Source organism: Pygoscelis adeliae, unplaced genomic scaffold (genome assembly GCF_000699105.1).
Source record: "Pygoscelis adeliae isolate BGI_AS28 unplaced genomic scaffold, ASM69910v1 Scaffold358, whole genome shotgun sequence".
Taxonomy (NCBI): domain Eukaryota; kingdom Metazoa; phylum Chordata; class Aves; order Sphenisciformes; family Spheniscidae; genus Pygoscelis; species Pygoscelis adeliae.
Window position 1 is genome coordinate 1327889 of NW_008825429.1, and position 24823 is coordinate 1352711.

A 24823-nucleotide genomic window follows, 5' to 3' on the forward strand; every position below is an offset into this window, starting at 1 on the left:
AAAGACGAAAATGGGAAATAGCCATCTTCTAGGGCAGTCTGTTCAGTGGCACAAAATGACTTGAAGTTACATTAAGAGTAACTGCTTTGTACCTACTGTCATGTGATTGAGCACAAGTTATGTTTTGAGAGTTGGATGTAAGGCTGGAGGGGACCTGCACTGAAAACCCTGCCTTTGTTGTTGAGCCAAATGGCATGACATCTTGGGCAACAAGAGATGGAATGACTGATTATTTTAACACATCTTTCTTAGCTTTCACTGGTAAGAATTCGATTCTAAGAAGCAAGTTTAAGTCCACTTGAAGAAAAAAAAAGGTCATTTGAGACCTGCATATAGATTTCATTCCATCATGTTGCTAGGAGTGGGTTGCATAAGGGTAGTTGGTTCTTTCCATAAGACCCACTGATACTGTATGTTGTAGTCCTGCCACTTAAGTTTTTACTATCAAATTTACCAGCCTTGCTAAATCTACAATAGTGATGCTACTGATAGTATGCAACCTATCACATTACTAGAACCAGGTTAAGCAATAAATGCTTAAGTTAACTCTTTTTAGTTTGCATCAATAACACAACTTTGGAATATCTTTAGGACTTGAATACTGAGAGTTGTGTAGTTCTTTACCTATGGAACAAAGAGAATCAGAAGATAAATAGTAGTTCCATAATATACCCTCTTGTCAGAGGAATATGCCAGTGTTGCATTTCCTTCTGGAGGAGACTTTAGACATAGAGGCTTGAGTTAGACCTTCAACATAGGAAGGATAATAAAGCACTCTCTTCTGTCTTTCTAGCTCCAAAATTTGGGCATTAACCCAGCAAACATTGGATTCAGTACCCTAACAATGGAATCTGACAAGTTCATCTGCATCAGGGAAAAAGTGGGAGAGCAGGCACAAGTAGTGATAATTGACATGAGCGATCCAACAACACCCATCAGACGTCCAATTTCTGCCGAAAGTGCCATCATGAATCCAGCCTCTAAAGTAATTGCGCTAAAAGGTGAGTAACCTTTTATTATTGCAGTATGAAACCTACTGTTTAGCTGTATTACTGCTGACGTATGGTCTTAAGCTGAAGATTTATGTAAACTTTCTAAGAAGAATGTATGTGAGGATAAGAATTCTTGCCTGAACTTGCATGCTATGTTTTTGGTAGTGGATTTTTCAGTAATCTTTGGATGATTTGCCTCCAAGTAGGTGTGAGATCCTTGGGCTTGGCACTGCAGCCTCCTATTCTCACTGAGGACCAGGTCAACATATGGTATACTTTCCGTTTAAACGGATGTTGTAAACATAATGGACACTTGTAAAGATGAATAGGGGTGTAAAGCCATTCTTACTCTCTGCTCTGTCCTGGCCCTTTCTTGTAGCTCTGAGGAGCTTACTAGGTACCAAGAAACTCATAAGGATGGCCAGTAACTGTGAAAGTCTGAATGTACAAGCATGTTAAATTGGGCAATCATGAGATCTTGCAGATAGAAGACCTCTGCTTACCAGTACCTGTGGTGTTGATACTGCCTTTAAGTAGCATTCTGAGCTCAAAGAAATAACTCTATTACATCTCTGGCTCTTTTCTTAAATGACCAACTTCTGGTATTTAATCTCAATAATTGTTACTGACTATGTACTTTTCTTCCTGCATCTTATCTAAACAGATGGTGAGTGAACTTTGTCATGACATTTCATGTTCGGTAGTACAGAATGGTCTAATCTCATAAAAAGTACTGAACTTTAAGGTAGCCATTTGACAGTTCATTTCATAGCCAGGTGGGGGATCTTAATCCTCAACTGGTATTATAGTGAAAACATTCTCCATCGGCTTGTTACTAACCATCTGGCTGCTTTGACTATTGACTGTACCAAGTGAAGGAGAAGTATGTGTTCTTAATATATGTGTGTGTATATGATGGAAGTACAGTTGATAGACAAAACCAAGTTGCAATATTTTTATGAGAGACCTCTGTTAGCATGTCCTGTGTGCTATTCATTTCTGCCTAAGTGTGTTTTTTATTGTGAAAAATCATGGTGAAATTACTTAGGGGTCCAAGAAATAACTGTCCTCAGAACTGGCACAAAACCTGTAACTTCCTGTCTTTGATCTCAGGCTTATACCGACATTAGGGGAAAACTAATTTGTTAATGCTTGACTTCAGCTGAATCTGTGATTTGGCCAAGATGCTTATACATCTTGCAAAGGACTGCCTTACCTGGGGTGTGGGTAAAGGTAACAATGAAAAAATAATTTCAGATCTGTTAAGAGTTCACTGTCCTTAATCTTGGACCCCTTTAAACAAACCATATTGGCAAGGAAAGTGCCTTCTCTACACTAGCAGAGCTTCATCTAGCTCTTAGAAGGAAACTGTATCATCTGGTTTTAAAACTAACATACTAACTAAAAGGATTATCATCAGCTTCAAAGAATATAGCTTTATTCTTGCCAGCGTTAAGAATTGCTCGAAAGGAGTATCGTTCTGTCCATGCAGAGTGAATAAGCTTGTCCTCTGAACAGATAAGATTGAGTGGATGATGTCACATTGACATGCAAAGTTGTATTGTCAGGTATTGCAAACTTAATGATCTCTTCTTCTATCAATAATGACCAAAAGGTTGGGTAGAAAAGAGGATGAAGAGAGCTACCTAACCAATATGTTGTTACCCACGATAACCAGCAGAACTGCAGTGAACTGCACTGAAGACGTGGTTTAAGTCAGTCTGTCACTCCAGACTTTCCCTGCTGATTGTCTGAGGCTTCAGTAGTCAAAACTGTTGCATATTGTGACTCAGTGTGCCATGATTGGGAGTTGCTCATAATCTGAGGATTATTGAGCAATAAACATACAAAGCCACCCTCAGAAAAAGAAATGAAATGGTTCTTGTGCATACTGTATTCCAGTTTAAATCAATTTCATTTCTGGATTGCATGTGGCATTCTCCTGGTGTACTGAGATTTATGCTTTGTCCTTGTGTTCATGATTCTCTTGCTTTGCTCTGTACTGAGAGTACTCCCCAGTTGGTGTAAGTGGAGAATGCAGCACTCGGGGGTGCTTCCATTCTTTGTGGAACGGAGAAACTTCATGCTCCAGTGAACTGAAATGTAAATTCTTGCGCTAGTGTTCAAAAAAACCCACAAGTTACTTGAATACACCTGTAGAGAATAGTCTTAAGTAGACTGATCAGTCTGGTAGCTTGATCAGAAAAACTTATGTTAGAGTCTGGCTCTTTGTCTCAGATCTTGGCCTAAGAAAGCATTCAAGTAGATATAAGACTCACACTTGCCCTCACTATGACTTTATAGCAGGTTCTGCACTCTCTTAATCCAAATAATGGATTTTTTTGTAGTTTAATTACAGTTTAGTTCTGAAGTTTGAATTTATGTTGCCACACTTAACAAATTGTATTGCTATGGCTCCTGTGGCACCCAACATCCAGAGCTAGCTGCCTGATGAAGCTTCTAAAGCAGTTTCCAACTGTAACACAGCAGTCAAATTTAGTCTAGAAAATAGACAAGCATGAGCTTTTAGCTCGTTTTAGTAGCTTATCTGTTTCTTCTATGTTCTTAAAACTAGGAAGGACATCCTGCTTCCTTTTCAGGAAGACTGACTTTGAGAGCAGTTTCTGTGTGCGCATATTGGTATTCCTGTTCTGGAAGGGCTCTAGTCACCATCTAAACTACTTGTCTGCCTTCTGCATGTGAGGCTGCATGCTGTGGAAGTTCCAAAATCATTCCCTTGATAGCACCAGTCCACTGCTGGACAAATTGTTGTCCAATACAGTAAATAAGCTGTTTCCAACTATCAGTTTATAGCTGGCATTAGGCCTGGGCTTATTGCATTTGTATAATACAGTAACTGCATGTGCAGAGCAAGGTTGTCAGAAATAGGCTCCTTTTGGTCCCAGGAAAGCTAGCAAGCTGTTCTAGGAACTAGTTGATCAGGTTAACAGTTCTTTACGCAGTTAATCCAGGGAGCATAAATGCTGCGTGCGGTAGCTCAAGTTGTGCGTTGTGTCTTGGCACTGCATTAAACTAATATGATCAATTTACTGTATAAATTATGCTAAAACATTATAGAGCAGTCCCAGATGCATATTAACTTAGGGTTAGTATCTCTTGAAAACGATTCCTCAGTGGCCAGCAGCCTCTGTCTATCAAAACTTCCCAGTAGAAGATCATCTACCAGTTTGACAGTCAGAAGTGTTACTAACAGGGAAAACACTTCTGAAATGTGGCTAGAAATAACGGCATTACAAGCCAATACTCTAGCAGTCTGAGTGGGTGTCTTGTGAACAGAAAACAATATTCCTAGAGCTGAGTCGTCTCATCTGCAGTGAGGTAAAACATCACTTTGACTTCCTGAAAGGAATAGTGTTCCTTATTCTTTATAGGTCAGTTCAATTAACATTAGTTTTAAGTCTGTCTTTACTAGCTGCTTCTGGTAGTTAAAAGGAATACTAAAGTTAAGCTTAAACCTGCAACATAGTTACCTAAATCATGAAGCAGTAACCTTAACTGGAACTAAAGCTCCAAACCTTTCTATAATCTTCCTGAACTTTTGACTGGCCTCTTCAATAGGCACTTGCTGTATTACCATTGTACAGAGCCCATCCATCTCCTAGTTAAGTGCACAGTTTGTTCAACGGAAAAAATAGAATGGAAGCTGTGGTCTCTGGCTATCAAGAGCTGTTGCAAATCTTGTGCTGTTGGACTCAGTCCAGGTCATCTACAGCAGCTTTTAGTAGTCAATAATTGACTGCAGTCAATCAATTTAGTAATTGACACAAACTGGAGCCATTCTTTCTATTAATTATACTGCATGACATCTACTAGACACCTATAACTGGTATACTAGTGCTGCTACCTAAACGAGTTTACGCAAGCTCTGTAGCTTAGACTGTCTCTTAACTACAGCTTATAGTTAATTAAAATGTCTGTGCTTGTCAGTTGTTGGAATGTCCATGTAGGTGTCCATAAGAAGTAGACTTTTTTTGCTCCAGGGATGGTAGAGGTGTTGGGGGTGGGGAGGGGATTCTGTTTGATGTGAGTCAAGTATCAAAGGAGACTCAGATGTGACAGGACACTAACCCTGTCTGTAACATCACTGGAATAGTGGGTTAAACAGGGTGCTTGTAAATAGGCAGACTACAGGATGGCCGTTGTGGTGATCTATCTATGATGTTTCTTGGGTTTTGTCATACTAGCTGGGAAAACACTTCAGATCTTTAACATTGAGATGAAAAGTAAAATGAAAGCCCACACGATGGCAGAGGAAGTGATCTTCTGGAAATGGATATCTGTGAATACAGTTGCCTTGGTGACAGAGACAGCAGTCTACCACTGGAGCATGGAAGGAGAATCGCAACCCCAAAAGATGTTTGACAGGCATGCTAGTCTTGCGGGCTGCCAAATCATTAATTACAGAACAGATGAACACCAAAAATGGCTGCTGCTGATAGGAATTTCAGCACAGGTAAGTTACCTGGAAATAGCATGCTATGAAAACAATCGGGAGAGCTGTGGCCCCACTTCACTTAATAGCTGTTATAGTTTCTTAACTTTGGTTTCTATACATTAAAAATTCAAAAATATCTTTTGTGTAGGAATAACCTGACCTTTAATGTGACTAAAGTGTTGGAGGAGGGGATGAGGCATTTGCTGCTTTTTAGTTTACTGTCCCAAAGGTCTTGCTATAAACATTTGAACTCTTATCTCTAAAAGCTGACCTTTTTTCTTTTTTCTAGCAAAATCGTGTGGTTGGTGCAATGCAGCTGTACTCAGTTGATAGAAAAGTCTCCCAACCTATAGAGGGCCATGCAGCAGCTTTTGCAGAGTTCAAAATAGAGGGAAATGCCAAACCTTCTACCCTCTTCTGTTTTGCTGTGAGGAGTCCTGCAGGGGGCAAGGTAAAGTCTCTGCAACTATTTTCCTGTTCTGCTGTAGCAAAACTTGGTACTAATAGAACTTAAGTTATCACACGGTTTAGTGTATGCTCTCTGAAGAACAGCTTGGGAACCATGTGTGCAGCATACTTGGTCAGCATCAAAATGCTTTCTTTCAATAGGATAGAAACTGCAAAAAATCTGAGTTGCTTGGGTGAAACTTAAACATAAGAACAAATGTAGATGCAATGAGAACTGAGCTCAGAGTGTTAAAGCATCAATTTATGCCCACATGGTGTTTTGTGTGTATGAAGTTAAGTCATTAAGCAGCCTCTTACATCTTGAATCCAGTACAGAAAGAGACTAGATAAACCTTAGTGCTACAGGTACGTTGTTTGCATCAAACTGATAGTGGAATTCAGTAGCAGTTGAATAAGCTACAACTGCTGAGCAGTCTGTAAAGAGCTAAGGTAACACTAAAATGTCTTCAGCTTTCTAGTCTTACCCTGCACAAATTGTTGATGAATTGACAAGTCTCACTCAAAACATCTTGAACAAGTCGTCTTGAATGGAAATACAGTCTGCTTTCATAAAGCATGGGTTTTTTCTTTTACCTTTTTTTAGTTTTTCCTGGTTTTTACTTTATCAAGTTCTGGAAAACTTGTCCCTCTGAAATATCTGGAGCACAGCTCCCCAGACTGTGCTGGTTCAGGATTGGGCAGATATTCATCAGCCAAGTGTGGCAGATGACTTCAGTAGCATATGTGAAGAGAGGAACTTTTCATGTGGCTGTACTTGCAGGCAATCTTCTGACATGTACTCTTTTCTTCCTAGCTACACATAATTGAAGTAGGTCAGCCAGCTACTGGAAATCAGCCATTTGTTAAGAAAGCTGTTGATGTGTTTTTCCCACCTGAGGCACAGACAGACTTTCCTGTGGCAATGCAGGTAAGTGTTTGATCCCCCAAAAAATCAACTTTATAGCCTGGCAAGTAGCTGCCATCTCTGTTGTAAAGAATGCTTTCTGCTAGTGCTTTGCCGTCATTCCTTCTAGTTCTGGGAGGGGTGTTAATAGATTTGTGGGAGGTAGCCTGGACATTAAAACTGTAACTCAAACACAAATATACAGGCTGTTCCAGTATTTGTCCAGATATGTCAACTTAAGGTTGTATTTAGAAAACAAAGAAAAGAAAACAAAGCCCCAAGAAAACACCTACCAAAAAACCCCCCAACAACAACAAAAAATCAGACCCAAAAAAACCCTCAATAGTGTCTTCTGGTAGAATGTCTAACATTGCTTTGGCTATTGAACTTCCTACTAATGTTCGGAGTTCTAGATAAGAATGTTATGGTGCTTGATGTAGCTTCACATGAAAGTGGTGTTTCATGTACAGTGCATGTCCCCATAAGAGACAAATGGAGTGGGGAGTCCTATATCAGCATACCTCCTGTAGTAGCAGCACAGAAAAGGTAATTTGGGACATTAATGGGAGGTTCTTTAGGAGACAATATAGCTGGTTGCCTTGACAGACCAAACTTCACTTAGCATGTCTGTAGGACAGAAATTGTGTAATAAAAGCAAACTATCTCGGAGCATGCAACTGCTGCCCAGTCTAATAGACAAGCTTCATAAATGAACCAAGAGATGCCTTAAACTAGGGTAAGCAAAGCAAGCTATCTACATGGCAGGATTCATGTGGCTCTGTACTTCAGCTTGAGGCTTAGTTAACAAAACATATTAAGACTTGTTCCAAAGTGAAAGTACTTCTTTGTCTGAAGACCATTTTGGCTTGAAAGCCTCCCCATTTTAAGTGACTTGACAGGTAAACTGGAGTACTCATAGCTGAGCTTGCTTTAGGTTCTGCTGGTGCTTTGGGTAGGCCTTCTTGGAAGAGAGTGAGATTATCTCATTAATATTTCTGAACAGAAACTTGTACTGGCATATCGACACTAGAATGCTAATTATGCCCAAACTTTCTCCCCCAGCCTGGCTCTTTAGGATGAGGAGTATGTCCTTTGCTGCAGATGAATGTTAATTTCCCTTCAACCTCTCTATTCAGTGGAGCTATGGCTCCAAATGGCCAGCAAAGCTGTTCATTGCTTTAAGTCTGTAAGGAAGAAGCCTGAAGCTATATTTGTTATTAGTGTCAGTGCAAAGGCATGTCACTGCAGTACTGTCTTGTGACTAGACTAAAGGCAGCTGTCTTAACTGTTACAGTCTTAGTCTTGACTAATAAAATCTCATCTTTTGGCAGATTGGAATTAAGCATGGTGTTATCTACCTGATCACAAAGTATGGATATATTCACATGTATGACTTGGAGTCTGGAGTGTGCATCTACATGAACCGTATTAGTGCTGATACTATCTTTGTCACAGCTCCTCATGAACCTACCTCAGGCATTATTGGTGTGAACAAAAAAGGACAGGTAACAAATCCCCCATTCTGTTTTTGAGCCCTCTAAAGTTCAGATGGAATGTAACAAACCTAATGAGTGACTTGATGCAACAAATGTCATGGAAGGGAGCAAGTACCTATTTGATTAGTCAGCTTTTAACGTCTCCTAGTACTGAACTGCTTGGGGAGGAACTTGTTTTCTTTAATCTGCTACTTCAGTGATAGGCTGCATTGCCATTTGGTTGCTGTATTTCATGGTAGTTGTGGAAAGGATAGTACTCCTCAATATACCTTTTGTCCTTTCCAGGTGCTTTCTGTATGTGTTGAGGAAGACAACATAGTGAACTATGCTACGAATGTTCTCCAGAATCCTGACCTGGGACTGCGTATGGCTATACGTAGTAATCTAGCTGGGGCAGAGGAATTATTTGCCAGAAAGTTCAACACGCTGTTTGCTCAAGGAAGCTACGCAGATGCTGCTAAAGTAGCTGCATCTGCACCAAAGGTAAAGCTCAGAAGTCATGGGGATTTGCCTTAGCTTAGTGGACTTGCTTAGCTCACTCTCATTTCAGTACTTGACATTCAAAAACTAAAGTGCTGCAATACTAGCCTTAGTTCTCTGCAATTTGGTGGTTGTTCTGACTAATATATTCTCCTGTATTCCATAAAAGAGCATCTGCTATACTTTTCCAACTGTAGAGTGGACTTACTGTGGCCAGACTTCTTACTAGAATGTCATTGGTTTGAAGATCTCCACCCTGGAGGCTTAAGAGTAGATGCTTCAGTGTATAGCTTAACACCTGTTTTTTGACTAATACTATTCAGCCTTCACTAATTAAACATTGCTTCTCTCTATCTTATGCCTCTTCAGGGAATTCTACGTACCAGTGATACAATCAGGAAGTTCCAGAGTGTACCAGCTCAGCCTGGGCAGGCCTCTCCCCTGCTCCAGTACTTTGGAATATTGCTTGACCAGGGACAGCTGAACAAGTTTGAGTCTCTGGAGCTCTGTCGCCCTGTCCTACAGCAGGGCCGCAAGCAGCTTCTGGAGAAGTGGCTGAAGGAAGACAAGGTAGGCTCGATCATGACACTAGCTTAATTCTGTTGCCTTGTAACAACTGAGTGTGAAAAATACTTTTGTTGATACTACATCTCTGAATTCTTCTGCTTGACAAAATACTACTTCTGACTTCAGCTGGAGTGCTCAGAGGAGCTGGGAGACTTGGTGAAGACAGCTGACCCAACCCTTGCACTCAGTGTCTATCTTCGTGCTAATGTGCCAAACAAAGTGATTCAGTGCTTTGCTGAAACTGGTCAATTCCAGAAAATAGTGCTGTATGCTAAAAAGGTAAAGTTGTTTATCACAAACTGCTAGACTCTATCTTATGTTTAATGTGTACATTCTCAAGCTATCTTCCATGAGATAACTTTGATTCCTGTCACTTAAAACTGATAAGTAGGTAAGATTGAGAAACAGTGTTTTCTTCATTGTCATAGTGCAAATCATAGCATATGACTAAGGTCTGAGCAGTCTGCAAAAACTTAAATTCAGAACATCCAGAACTTTGTGAACTACCAAATTAATGGACTGGCTGAAGCTTATTATAGAGAGTAAAGATAAGATTCTTCCTAAATTGTTAAGACACTTTTTTGGATGGATTACAAAACAATTTGCTTGATGTCCACATGTAAGTTTAGGATCTTACTTGATAGATAGTGCCTTAAGAGTGTTGGAAGACTTGTTCCTAGCAGTTTCCTTACCTAGCAAGAGAAATGCCCTGGCGCAAGTTCAGTTACTAAGTAGGTGAATACAAATTTCTGTGTCAACAGACAAGCAATGCTTTTGTCTGAGAATTCCTGGAAGATGGGGGATGGGCGCGGCAACCTCACAGCAGTTCATAGTGCCTATGCTAAGGAATCTGAAGGCTTAAGATGTGTAAAGCTTCCCAGACATTGCGTGACTGTTTATGAAATCTCTAGGTTGGCTATACCCCAGACTGGATCTTCTTACTGAGGAGTGTGATGAGAGTCAGTCCAGAGCAAGGCCTGCAGTTCTCTCAGATGCTGGTACAGGATGAGGAGCCACTGGCTAACATTAACCAGGTGATGCCTACAACAAGAGTACTGGTCTCTTTCTAGACAGAGGTAATAGCATAGTACCGTTTTGGGGACTGGTAAGGCCAGTTCAGGTCTCTAGTTGGCTTGGTTACAAAAGTGACTATTCTAGTCAAGTTTGGTTACCATTAAGTCTTTAGAGGCAAGTGTGCTCTCAAGTTCTTGTGGAAGCTTTCTGGCTTATTACTGTAATATTGATAGTGAATCTGCCACAGTCTTAGTCTAAGCAGTAGAGTGTTACTGTCCTACTGTTGGCTTTAATGGAGCATATGTTAACTCTTTCCATGCAGAGAATTTACAGGAAGATGAACAAATAAACCTAAGTTGAGTGCAGGCTGCTAGTGGCCACTTCTGGTTAAATGGACAGAGAAACAAGGCAACAACTTGCATTATTAAATAATTGAGACTACTTAGAAAAAGTCTTAGCTTTTCTTATAGCAACTCTCCCAACAAGAGAGAAGGGATGGGATTTGCATGCTGTGTTAAAACTAGAGTGGGTAGCAAAATCTGGCATAATAGCTCAAAGTAATGTGCTGCTTACATTCTAGAGAAAAAGAAAACAAAGCGTGAAACTTCTCTCTATTACCATGGAAGTAATCCTGTGAAAACAAAGGGAGTATAGCATGCTAGGTGCTATGATGAGCTGCCTTTTCAGCCTTCTAGCCAGGCCATTAGTATATACAGATAAATGTGCATGAGTGTATGTAGACCCCCTTCTCTAACTTGACTAATCTCAACAGATTGTGGATGTGTTCATGGAGAACAGTCTTATTCAGCAGTGCACGTCCTTTCTGTTGGATGCCCTGAAAAATAACCGCCCTGCAGAAGGCCACCTTCAGACTCGTCTCCTGGAAATGAATTTGATTCATGCCCCGCAGGTGAGACCTCTTAACCTAGTTCCTCCAAAAAGTGAAGGAGAGACAGTAGTAGGCTTGCACAAGAATTTGATGTCTGATACTAATATCTATAAGTAGTATAGCAATGTCAAAGACTACTAATGAGTCACTACTCTGACTCTTCAATAACTTCTAGGCTGAGCTGCTGTGATTCTCTGACAGTCTGAATATGAAATATAACCTCCTAGGTTGCAGATGCCATTCTTGGAAACCAAATGTTTACACACTATGATCGTGCTCATATTGCCCAGTTGTGTGAAAAGGCAGGCTTGCTCCAGCGAGCTTTGGAACACTACACGGATCTATATGATATTAAACGCGCTGTTGTTCATACTCACCTCTTGAATCCTGAGGTAAGTCTCTTGTAGAGAAAGAAAGTGAAAGCTTAAGTAAAGTGAACACTCTTTAGCACTTCTGTAGCTGCTAAAATCACTGCAGCCGCTATAAGATGGTTTGTAGGTAGTGAAGTAGCACACGTAGCTGTGATTCAAGAACATTTGTCCAGTTACTGATTAAACCATCTATACTTTCAATGGCTTAAATCTGACCTCGGTTTCCCGGGTGAACACTTCAAATCTTACTTCCAAATCGCATTTTTGTAGTTGTAAAGATGGTGAGTGTGTTTCTTTTTAAGTCTTTGGTCTTAGCACATGGAAGACTTCTCTCTAGTAGCTGGGGCAGAAACTCTGGCTAGTTGCTACATTTTAGAAGTCAGTCAAATCCTGTATAAGTTACTGAGTAAAATTTCTTTCTCTTTGCAGTGGCTTGTGAACTTCTTTGGCTCTCTCTCAGTTGAAGACTCTGTGGAGTGTTTGCGTGCCATGCTGTCAGCCAACATTAGGCAAAACCTACAGCTTTGTGTGCAAGTTGCTTCTAAATACCATGAGCAGCTTGGTACCCAGTCTCTTGTGGAGCTTTTTGAATCTTTCAAAAGCTATGAAGGTACAGTATTAGAGGGAAGCAGCTTACTTGAAAGCACTACTTGATTGAAGCTAATAGTAAGGATTGTAGCTTTTATGGGAGAGGTACTTGTCACATGGCTGGACCTCAGGATGCATTTATCAAAGTGAGCTCGTAACAGTGAGTTCTAGGGGTAGCTTTGTTCTAGATGGTTTCTTAACCCTCTTGAGTAAAGATCAGAAAGAAAGATGAAACCTGAAGAGGAGTGAAAAAAAAACCTTCTGACTTTTCCTGCAGTTGAATGAAAGCTACTCTCAGCAGGGTTGAACTAAGTCACAAGCTGAAGCCTGTAACAGTCTGCACATGCTTCACTTACCCTTCTAACTATGTTAAAAACATGTGACTCTTTCTAGGATTGTTCTATTTCTTGGGTTCCATTGTAAACTTCAGCCAGGATCCGGATGTTCACTTCAAGTACATCCAGGCAGCTTGCAAGACTGGTCAGATAAAGGAAGTGGAAAGAATTTGCCGTGAAAGTAACTGCTACAACCCAGAACGGGTGAAGAACTTTCTGAAGGTAAATACTCTGTCCAATGGATTGAGCAGTCCTCTGTACATTTTGCTCAGCAGCAGAACTACAGCCTTCTAACAGGGGGAAATACCAACTCAAGGTTTAGCTGGCATGGCTATAAGTAGTCTACTGTGTAGCTGGAATAGGAGTCTGATCTTATTCGAGGCATGTAATAGGTCCTTCTAGGCTACCTCTGGGAAAACAAGCCCAAATTCACTATTCCTTTAAAACTAGCCTGTATGATATAACTTGTACCAAACTCATGAATATGTTGTCACCTAACAATAGGTGAATCCAGGTTGGCAGAAGGAAAGACTATGAATGAAGCATTGAGCAGGAGCTTTATCAAGGATATTGGCTAGACAAAGCTTATTAAAACTGGAGTCAACCTGTGCTACAACACTTTGCATGCTTTGTGACTGGTAAAATGGGATTTTAATGCCACTTCATTTTGCACTGTTAAGTTCTTGGACCAGCAACTGTCTTCTGAATTGATATGTGAATTGATAGTCATTTTGAAGCTAGAGATGTAGGCCTAATGTGGCATTTCATGAAAAGCCTAAACTTAAAACTCAACTGATAGACTGGCTGTGTGGTATTCATAGTGGGTAACTTGCTTTTGAAGTCAATTGTCTGCTTGGCAGTCTTAAATTTGAATCTATTGTGACTTCTAGTGCTAAGGGAACTTGGTCAGACTTTCCAGCTTTGAAAACGCTTAAACAAATGGTGGTTGCTTACTTTTTTTGCACAAAATACAGGAGGCAAAGCTCACAGACCAGCTTCCTCTGATCATTGTCTGTGATCGATTTGACTTTGTTCATGACCTGGTGCTCTACTTATATCGCAATAACCTGCAGAAGTATATAGAGATCTATGTGCAGAAGGTAAGGAGAATCCAGTTTTAAGCTCTTGCTCTTTCCTTCCTTAGAAGGAACATAACATTCCAGTAAACTAAAGCAGAACCTGCTGTCTCTTCTATGCTCACGCTTCTAGCGCAGAGCCTCTTCAATAAGCCTTTTGTCTGTTACAAACTTGTAAGTGCAGTTTTTCCTGGAATGTATATACAAATGTGTTAGTAACTTAAAATTCACTGCTCTAAAGCAGTTTAAATTGTTAACTAGAACTTCCCCGTATGGAAGACTGGGGGTGGGTTATTAGTAATGCTAATAACTAACGTTAATGATGGTGGCTTATTCTAGGTGAATCCTAGCCGTATACCAGCAGTGGTTGGAGGGCTTCTTGATGTGGATTGTTCTGAAGATGTCATTAAGAACTTGATCATGGTGGTTAGAGGCCAGTTCTCAACAGATGAGCTGGTGGCTGAAGTGGAAAAAAGAAATAGGTAATGAAAATGCATCTGTAGACACCAGTGTTGGGCTTTCCTGACCCTGGTATACACCCAAATTGAATTGGATGCAGTTTTGTTGAATGATACAATACTAAATTGGTTTATGTTTCTTTATAGAAAAACAGCTTAGATTTGCTAGTCAGTCTCTTGATTATTTGGGCCATATAGGAATGCCTGACAGCGCTGCATGACAAATAACATGGTGTTTGAACGCTTCCTGTACAGCCAACCATGCAATGTGTGCCTTTGGAGTAAATCTGGATAAAACTGTCTTGACAGTCTTTTTGTGGGCACACAGCAGCTTGTGTAATTAGTTTGTAATTACCTGTAAAATGAACAAATGGTTTGAAGTGTGAAGAGCCACCTAATAGAACAGGAGTTGAAAGGAAGGATTGCAAAACTAGTGGCATCTGCAGCCTTCCCTGATGTTAAACTGCAGATCTGGCCTCCATTCATTTAAGACTCATTAAAAATAACTGCCTGGTCTCTGTCTGCTTTTAAGTCTGACCAGCAGACTGGCTGGAAGAGAAGGCTAGGTATTAATGGGTAGCTGTCAAGCATACCTCAGTCTGACTTAACCTAAAATGTTTGCTTCTTCAAAGGCTTAAGTTGCTGTTGCCATGGCTTGAATCAAGGATTCATGAAGGCTGTGAAGAACCTGCGACTCATAATGCCTTGGCCAAAATCTACATTGACAGTAATAATAATCCAAAAAAAGTTCCTTCGTGAGAATCCTTACTATGACAGCCGTGTGGTTGGCAAATATTGTGAAAAGAGGGACCCTCATCTGGCCTGCGTTGCTTATGAGAGGGGGCAATGTGATCTGGAACTCATAAAGGTTAGCAAAACTGCATTTCTAAACATGTTAAAGAACTACTTGCTGCCTGAAGTTGGAAGCCTAGCTGGCTACTTGTCTAACACTTGCAGAATCCTGTCTTGCAGTCTCACTCAGGAGTTGAAGTAGGCAGGATTCTTCTATATGGAGACAGTAATTCTTATGCTGATGAGAAGAACTCTTATGCTCTATGTCCGAACTAAAACTATATAACTCTGCAGCTTTAAGGTACCATTCATGTCTTTCATCCACTGATTCTGCTCAAAATCAAATTGTTTATTGGGCCCAGCTAATGAATATCCCTACTGTTAAACCTTTGTTAATTTGATTTTTTTTTGAGCCTTGAGCACTTGATCAGCAGAAGGGACAGGCTGTCATCTAGCCTGACTGTACAGTAGGAGGAAAAGTGTTCCTGAAATTAGAATGGGGCTTGTAATTTTCTTATTGTGGTTGACCCTTAGAGTTGCTCTGGTACAACTAGAAATGAGGAAAATAAATGTTGACAGTCAAACTGCAAGGACTTATTCCGATAGCATTCCTCTCCTATCTTAAGCTTGTTGATTCTTAGAACCTTCCTTGGAAGTTCAAGGGCAAGTGAAATTCCCAGGGTTCTCCAAACACATCCTAGTCTCAAACTGAACACTAGAGCTTAATGCCAGATTGTAGTGCTTGTGGCTGCTGAGAAAGAAAACATTCGCCTCCTACCTGCGCTTCCGCACTAGTATATGCAAAGAATGTCAGCTGTGGAGGGGTAAGAACTAGCTTGTTTTGCCCTGATTGAAAGGAAGTAAACGCTGTTCCCTGGCACAGCCTACCCTGTGAGTGTTAGAATGGTGGTATAATCTAGGCTTGCTGTTGAAAGTGGATGACTTCCCAGCCTGAAGCAGCTATTTTTGAAGTAATACCTCCCCTGTAGCTGTAAAAAAAACAACCAACAAAAAAAAAAAAACAGCTGGGTACATTTTGCTTTCTTATTTCAGGATATGAAGGTGGCTCTGAGTTGTTGTTTTGCTAGGAAACTTTGCTAGGATAAGCTTTAACATTCTGGTTAACCATAAAAACTTGTCAGTACCAGTTTCTTCCTTGAACTGATGTTCTGAGCAGGTGTTTCTGGTTATGGAGAAAAGATCTTCTTCCTGTAAGAATTGTTCTTGAGACATTGTTACCTCCTAGAAGAGGGCTCAACTCCTGCAACTAATAGATGTACAAAGTAAAGCAAAATTGTGCTACTACTAATTTGCTTACAGCAAAGTACTTAAGACTCCAAGAGCTAATTCGGATACTAACAAAACATGACCTGTTGGTAGAAGATGGAATAGGCCTTCAGGTTTCTACACTCTAGTTGAAAATGGAAGCTAGTGGTACTAATAGGATCATAACTCTTCCTTGCTGCACTTCTATAGATTTCACATTTATTCTGTACCCTTAACATTTTAACAGGGGAATCCAAGCCACTTACTACTCTGAACACTTCTAGTGTAAAGCTAATGACACCAAATACGTAACCTATTTCTAGCTTTAAACACCAGCACCGTTCCTCAGTTCACTACTTAACACTGCCCAGGCAAGTGGCTCCCTTTCTAGATTTAAAACTTAAGTTCTTCAGGCTTCTGCAGGTCTTCACTTCAAACAGAAGCAAATAGTTACTGTGAAGCCACTGTCACAGTATTTGTGTGTCGGGCAAAACCAAGAGAAGCTATAGAAATTCTGCTGGAGACCTTCTCTATGAGCCTTCCAGATCAGAGGTTGGGTAAGAACTTGTCTGTGGCATTTAGCATTGGTCAGCAATTAGTTCTAGTCAGTCTTCTAGACTGTCTGATTCATAGCTAGCTAAACCTGTGTTGTGGTACTAACCCTTAACATTAACACTAATATTTGTAACTTCTCCTTCAGGTCTGCAATGAGAACTCACTGTTTAAGAGTGAGGCTCGCTATCTGGTGCGCAGGAAGGACCCTGAGCTCTGGGCAAATGTACTGGAAGAAAACAACCCATTCAGGCGACAGCTTATTGACCAGGTACGGCACAAAGGCCAAACTTTCAGTATGAGGAGACTTCAGGATGTCTCAAACATTATGGACCATTAAAGTAGCTGTCTTCCCCCACAAGGTCCCTTGAGGCCCTGTCTTAACCATACAGAAATTTGTAAGAGTTTGAGTGGCAGGTATTAACCTTCATGGTCAGAAAATTAGTTAGCAGTAAGATACTATTTCTGTCCTGTGACAGAAATTCACCTCTAGTGAATTTGCTCCCTATACAGACCCAAGGTGTGACTCTAATAGCTATATCCAGTATAGAAGTAGCTCTTTCTTGCTGTCTATGACAAAATACTCTCAAAGTTCTGAAGCCTTAATTTGTAGTTCACTGGAATAGGTTGGCAAATATCTCATTTGGGGAAAACACTTGATACTTTCCTGCCTTCAAATCCAGGTTGTCCAAACAGCTTTATCGGAGACACAGGATCCAGAGGAGGTTTCTGTAACTGTGAAAGCTTTCATGACTGCTGACCTGCCTAATGAATTGATTGAGTTGCTGGAAAAAATTGTCTTGGATAATTCTGTATTCAGTGAACACAGGTAAGAGGAAAGCTTTGTCCACAAGTTTAGCCTATTCAATGCCTTTTGTTTAGGTTGTGAAATGACCCAAGTTATTTGTGGGCCTCTTGGTTGTAGGACCTAAGCATTCTTAAATGTGTATAATCAGGTGAAAAAGCAGAACTTAAAGTGCTTTGTGCTTTAATAACAGAGCTAGTTCACACTGTGCAGTTTGCAGTGATGTGTTGAGAGAAGAGAACACTGATACTGATAAGCAATTTCTTTTTGAAGGCAAATATCAGTGCTTCTCAATCTGGGGATGGCAGCAAGGGGGTGTATTTTTTTGCATGTACAATACATGTCACTTAAGCAGGTGTTACTGTGCACTGCTTATACCCTCTGCCTTCTGTTAACCAAAGGAATCTCCAGAATCTGCTGATCCTGACTGCCATTAAGGCTGACCGCACTCGTGTGATGGAATACATCAATCGGCTGGATAACTATGATGCCCCAGATATTGCAAACATTGCCATCAGTAATGAGCTATATGAAGAAGCCTTTGCTATATTCAGAAAATTTGATGTTAATACTTCAGCAATTCAGGTGAGGCATGGTTCCTGCATGAAGGTATAGAATGCTAGTAATAGAGAATGGGAAGTGTATTGTTATATTGATTCTCAAGGAGTGATTGTCACTTAAATCATCGAGACTTAAGAGTACAGTTGCAGGGAGAAGTGGGATTATGTGCAAAGAATAGCAAAACAAAGTCAATACTGACTTCAGAGGCTGATCTGGCAAAGTAATTAAAATGTTGGGGTGTTGCACTATATGCTTGGGGGGTGTGTGCTGCATTTGATTCAGAGTGGCTACCTTGGAGACTCATACTTGAAAGGTGCAGGAGAAGCAAATGCTACTAGGCATTGTCTTTGGGCCAGCATTACTGACTTCTCTAAGGCAGAGGAGAAACAGTAGCATCAAGAATCTTATTCTTGCTGCCTTTACTTCATTGGACAGAAATGGCTGTTCTAGAAGCAGTTAGCTTCACATTGCTTACACAGAACAGCATATGCACTTGAAGGAAGAGTTCTGTTGGAAAGAACAATGTTATAAAGCTTTGATTTTTAACTTGCAACTTCAATTTTGAACAGGTGCTGATTGAGCACATTGGCAACTTAGACCGTGCTTATGAATTTGCAGAGAGATGTAATGAACCAGCAGTATGGAGCCAGCTAGCCAGAGCACAGCTTCAGAAGGACTTGGTGAAAGAAGCCATTGACTCCTATATAAAGGCAGATGATCCATCTGCCTACATGGAAGTTGTTCAAGCAGCTAATAGAAATGGTAAGGCAAAGCATCCTCAAATTTAAGATTGTTTGGATATGAACTAGGTTGTTGCATCTACATTGAGCAGCAGGGGTTCTTGAGACTTATAAATTCTGTTTCAGAGGAAATGGGAGCAGTCAGTACATGGCCTGGATGAGTCAATGTTTAGTGAGATTCCTGTCAACAAGCTTGTCTGTTGCTACACCAAAGGTAGACCTTCATACGGAGATAATTTGGACTGTTATCATCTAAAGTATAGCCAAGTATAACGTATTTATTTAGCTGTATGTGGCAGAATTGCTTGTCAACTGGATTGTAGAATAGTTGCAAGAAGATCAACCTTACACAAAGGTGACTTGGTGTTTAGCAGGGAATTCCTTAACTCAAATGCAAATGGCTTAGTATCATGGTGGAGGAGATCCTTGAGACCACTAATGAAAACTGTTCCTAAGGTGGGCAAGGTGAGCAATACAGAATGACTAAACAGAGGATCTTAAATATCTCTTCTCTCTTCAAGATAACTGGGAGGACCTAGTCAAGTTCTTACAGATGGCCAGGAAGAAGGCTAGAGAGTCTTACGTAGAGACGGAACTTATTTTTGCTTTAGCAAAAACTAATCGTCTGTCAGAACTGGAGGAGTTTATTAGTGGCCCTAATAATGCCCATATACAACAGGTATGTCTTGATCCACCATTCCCATTTATGACTTGCAGCTTAGCTGACTCCTGATTCTTGCTGTTACCTTGTTTACCTTGGACTCCTAATCCAGGTTGGTGATCGCTGTTATGAAGAGGGGATGTATGAAGCGGCAAAACTGCTCTATAACAACGTGTCTAACTTTGCTCGCCTGGCATCTACCTTGGTGCACCTTGGAGAGTATCAGGCAGCTGTGGACAGTGGCCGCAAAGCCAACAGCACAAGGACTTGGAAGGAGGTAACTTAAACTCGTGGTTTTTAGTAGTCTGCAGAATGTGCTCTACTGTTGCTTCTGAGCATGTTGTTCTAGACCATAATTGAACTCCTTTGCTCTGTCAGTAATGTGGGAATTAAAGAAGAGTTAATTCTTAACTATCTACCATAGCTCTGATAGTAGCTTGCTAACTGTTTCTGGCTACAGAGTATGTTTGTAGCTTTATAAGCTGTCCTTTTGCCCAAGATAAAGCTTAACTTCAAAACAATGTAAAATGAATGGCAGAGATTTTGATTCTAGAGCAAGCATTATGGAAATACCTATTTGGAACTGTACGTCAGCCTCAAATTTTGGTAAAGCTTTGCTAATTAACTTTCCTTTTAATATAAGGAGATTAAGTAAGCATTGCACTATTCTTCTGTTAACTGACTATTTGCTAACTCTCATTACAGGTATGCTTCGCCTGTGTGGATGGAAAAGAATTCCGCTTGGCACAGATCTGTGGCTTACATATAGTCATCCATGCTGATGAACTTGAAGAGCTGATCAGCTACTATCAGGTTAGATCACTGTCAATATCCTAGAAGACTTTAGACAGCATACTTGTATCTGCTAGTAAAGTGGTCACAGATAAAACCCGATACCCTGTGGGGCTGATCTTTAAATTCATTCTTCCTCCATCTCCATTTCTGAATAGCTGCATACATTTTTTTCTGTAGTGAATGGAAGGGTGATTAGTTTTCACTCTCCCTTCTTGTACAATTCTGTTGCCTCATTGGAATCATGTCTAACAAGTCTAAGCACTCTCATTTGGAGAGAAAAGGAAATCATGTTGAATTTAAGTAAATATGCATTTTAGCAAGCTTTAAGTGCCAGTTGGTCATGAATTTGCAATTAATCCTTATTTTCCTAACATCTAGGATCGTGGCTACTTTGAAGAACTGATTGCCCTTTTGGAAGCTGCTTTGGGCCTAGAGCGTGCTCACATGGGAATGTTTACTGAACTTGCCATCTTATACTCTAAATTCAAGCCTCAGAAAATGAGGGAACATCTGGAGCTTTTCTGGTCTAGAGTTAATATTCCAAAGGTATGCAGTAAGGTAGCTACACTGCAAGTGAAGTTGGGAAGCTGTCAATGAATCAAACTGACTGATTTCTTGTTTTATCAGGTGCTCAGAGCTGCAGAACAGGCTCATCTCTGGGCAGAACTTGTATTCCTCTATGACAAGTACGAGGAGTATGACAATGCAATAATTACTATGATGAATCATCCCACTGATGCCTGGAAAGAAGGGCAGTTTAAAGACATAATTGCCAAGGTAAGTAACTAGTTAACTGAATCAAAGTGCTGAAAGCTTCTTTCAGAACAGAGGCAAAAATACACAACAGAATTGCTGTTTAGAAAATGAGTTTGCTTAAGCTACTACTCAGTTTTCCTGCTGGACTTGAAACAACTTCCAATCAGTTTAGCACAAGAATTAATCTAATCTTATACCCTTTGTTTTCTGCTGTGCAGCACATTCTATTGAGTGGCAGCAGCTAGCACAGGATGTTTTCAGAGACTGCTCAGCATCATAGGTCACAAGCAAGAGGCGTAACCTCCTTAATACCTTTGAGCTGACTGCTGTCTTAGTCCGAGGCTGTGACTGTTCTTGAAAGATCTCTACAAATGTTTCCAGATGTTTCAGCGGGAGAATTGCCGTGGGCAGTCCCATGAATGCAGCAGAGAATAGCAAATTGGCAAATAATTTAGACAAGATTTGAGGCTGAACGCATTCTTATTGGTCTTAATGGGTTTCAAGGCAACAACTTAAAGACTGGTTAAGACTACAGCCTTTACTGGCTTTAGGAGTTCAACAAATGGTCACATTAACTCTAGGGGGCTGCCTGTGCCAGGATCTCTTAACTGTGGATGGATTAGAATTGTTTTGTACTACCCCTGGTAGCTTGTGACTTCACTATCTGGAAGCAGATGGCACAAGAAGCAGTCATAAGATTGAACAAGAATTCTGCATGTAAGTGTAACACTTCCGGTGTCTAGAAGGGAACTTAAGCTTTTATTTAAGAGTCAGATAAATCTTGTGCTGAGTTAAGTGATCCAAACTAAGCACCTTAGGCTTACTTGTGTTTGAAGTACTAACTAGTGTCTAACCATGCAGGTGGCTAATGTAGAGCTGTACTACAAAGCCTTGCAGTTCTACTTAGACTACAAACCTCTGCTGATCAATGATCTCCTGCTTGTATTATCTCCACGACTGGATCACACCAGGACAGTCAATTTTTTCTCAAAGGTGAGTTTGGAAGATAGTAGATGAGGAAGAGGATTTCTTATTCAAGTTAAGACACTCCAGTCTCTAGCTGGAAAAAAGGGTTGACATCTGTGAGGTGGCTTTGCCTCCAGTTTAAAGGACTGAGGAGCAGCCCAATCCTGGCTTGATATGGAAAACGCTGGAAGAGTTAGCATAACTGGCCTAGGCGGCTGTTTTATTTTACTTCTGGCAATACAAGATGCTTTGTCTGAAGGGTCCTGACGGTAAGCACAAACTCTTGTAGTAATAAGTGGGAACCTGTTTCAGGAATATGAAGAGTCAGAATTGGTATACTTAATCTTGTATTGGAATCATTTTAATTCCAGGTTAATCAGCTACTTCTAGTAAAGCCTTATCTGCGTTCAGTCCAGAACCACAACAACAAAGGAGTTAATGAAGCTCTAAACAACCTTTTAACAGAGGAGGAAGATTACCAGGTGAGCCCCACAAAACAGATTGCTAGGTCTGAGGGATGCTCCTCTTTCTCCAACAAAAAAGAGGCCATAGTTTGGTTGTTCCCCATCTGGCACAGAGTAATTCCCTTGGGTAGAAGATAACTTCTGCAGTGCAATGGGGTGGGTTGAATCAGACCCTTTGCAGGCAGGAGTCTTGAGACACTGACTTGCAAACAAAGCAGATTGCACAGTTACTTCTCTCAGAACAACAGACTTCATAAAGGTCTATATTAGGTATGTACTGGGCAACACTTCTGTAAACAGATTTGCTTCTGGTGCCATTGGCTGCTATTTGGAAGACATGCTTTGTCTTTTCTGTTCTGTCAAGTGAAGTCAGTATGACTGAGTTAGCGTCTTGCTTTGTTAAAAATCATCTTTTGGAGACATGCATAAAATAAGCAGGGTAAACAAGCTGTAGCCATAGTATCAACATCCAGCTGGCAGAACCTAAATGCTTGTGCCCCATGCTTAGATGCTTCTCTACTGTAGTTCTTGCCTACTACCATCTGGAAGCATGTGTAACAACTCTCTCTCTCAAACAGGGTTTGAGAGCTTCCATTGATGCCTATGACAACTTTGATAACATAACGTTGGCTCAGCGTCTGGAAAAGCATGAACTAATTGAATTTAGGCGTATTGCAGCATACTTGTATAAGGGTAACAACCGCTGGAAACAGAGCGTGGAGCTATGCAAGAAAGACCGTCTGTATAAGGTGAGTTAATGTAGCCTTTCTCCCTGACTGTCAAAAAGAAGTCTGAGCTACGAAGCATAGATCTCCTTGATACTGAATGTGTTTTGTTAGTTTCAGATCTGGAGTTCTAATTAATCTTAGCCTTTCACTTGAAGTTTAAGGAAAGACTCTTAGAGCAGAAGTGTTTGTGATTTCAAATGCATATCATAAATGTAATTTCATAATGTTATCCTGTACTTGGAGATCTGTCTATATCAATCAATGGCATCTGTACAGTTTTCTGTATCAGTAGGGAACATTCTCCATAGAACTGAAGACTTATGCCCTTGTTTAGGGTACAGATGAAACATGATTACAATGGTATAGTCTTCAAGCCTGTAATGAGTTCACATGGGCCAGTTTTTGACTACTCTGTAGGAGAGCTGGCTCTGTCTTGACACATAGCAAGCAGTTGATGCAGTAATCTCTTCTACTCTGGGTAATCCTTAATATCGAATGGGGAGGTAGGTGGGATACCAGAAAGATTGTTTATCTTCTCTGTAACAAAACTAAGCAAAATCTCATCAGGCCACTTCAGGTGCTTAAAGAAAGCCTGTTGGATGTTAATACAAGTATCTGGGTTGCCTCAAAATAAGAGGACTCAACTGAGTGATGTACTGTAGCTTGGCTTCTACAGAACGTGCCTGGTGTTGTTAAAGACTAACTTCATGGTATACCAAATACCTGGCTTATCTAGCTAGCAGTAACAGGCACATAAGGTGTAGAGCAAGATGCTGACAGGCAAGGGTCAAGCTTAACTGTTGTTCTTTTCTGTAGGATGCTATGCAGTATGCTGCAGAGTCCAAAGATGCAGAACTAGCTGAGAAGCTGCTTCAGTGGTTCCTGGAGGAAGGCAAGCAGGAGTGCTTTGCAGCCTGCCTTTTCACATGTTATGACTTGCTGCACCCAGATGTAGTCCTTGAGTTGGCGTGGAGGCATAACATCATGGACTTTGCAATGCCTTATTTCATCCAAGTGATGAGAGAGTACCTTACCAAAGTGAGTGTTGCATAGGCTAAAAAGTTAAGACTTCTAGTCTGCTGGATGATTAGCATTATGCAAACCAGAGCTCTTTGCATGTATTTGGAATATTGTTCCTCATAGACTAAGTCTTCTAGGAAGTTCTGTGGATTTAATCACTTCAGGCTAGCTAGTGAAACTTATAAATAGATGCCTTGGGACTTGAAAGAGGTCTAGTTAAACTCTTGCTTTTAATGGTGGACCTAAGCAGCTGTGTGCTTTTCAGAGCAGCTCCATAGTTGATGAAGTAGAAGACTTGATGAGAACAACCTGTATCACTCTGCTTTGTGTAACTATGAACGTACTCTGTTTTCTTGTTACAGCGAATATAGCTTTTGAGTAACTAACAGTACACGCTATTTCTACATTAGCCATAGGAGTAGACTGAAGATGATTTTTTTAAATGGAAAACAGAACTTTAGATGTGTAGTCTAGCTGTACGATACTGATACCAATAGCTAGTCCTCAACTGAGAGAGAAGAGAGATTCTGATCATGTATGGTCCTGAAATGCTTGTCTCAGCCTGCTCTAAGATACTTCCTTAGAAGGCTCTAGGGTTGCATAGGACATTACAGTAAAGAACCTCACTAAAATGAGTAATCTAA

At 40.6% G+C, this 24823-nt stretch overlaps 1 protein-coding gene across 1 annotated transcript in view; it reads left to right on the forward strand.

The window, feature by feature from the left end:
* Positions 1-778: 778 nt before the first annotated feature.
* Positions 779-24823, forward strand: part of CLTCL1 (clathrin, heavy chain-like 1) — a 28819-nt gene continuing 4774 nt past the window's right edge. Inside the window, 30 exon segments of the mRNA XM_009330752.1 lie at positions 779-1001; positions 5198-5466; positions 5738-5899; positions 6710-6823; positions 8131-8304; positions 8581-8778; positions 9145-9345; positions 9469-9621; positions 10254-10376; positions 11129-11266; positions 11473-11637; positions 12046-12226; positions 12598-12761; positions 13514-13639; positions 13955-14097; positions 14706-14814; positions 14816-14941; positions 16832-16954; positions 17367-17512; positions 17890-18073; positions 18619-18811; positions 19311-19468; positions 19563-19727; positions 20156-20263; positions 20624-20791; positions 20873-21022; positions 21863-21994; positions 22339-22449; positions 23010-23180; positions 23976-24197. Of these exon segments, the coding sequence (XP_009329027.1) occupies positions 845-1001; positions 5198-5466; positions 5738-5899; positions 6710-6823; positions 8131-8304; positions 8581-8778; positions 9145-9345; positions 9469-9621; positions 10254-10376; positions 11129-11266; positions 11473-11637; positions 12046-12226; positions 12598-12761; positions 13514-13639; positions 13955-14097; positions 14706-14814; positions 14816-14941; positions 16832-16954; positions 17367-17512; positions 17890-18073; positions 18619-18811; positions 19311-19468; positions 19563-19727; positions 20156-20263; positions 20624-20791; positions 20873-21022; positions 21863-21994; positions 22339-22449; positions 23010-23180; positions 23976-24197 (4734 nt within the window). The 5' untranslated portion in view covers positions 779-844.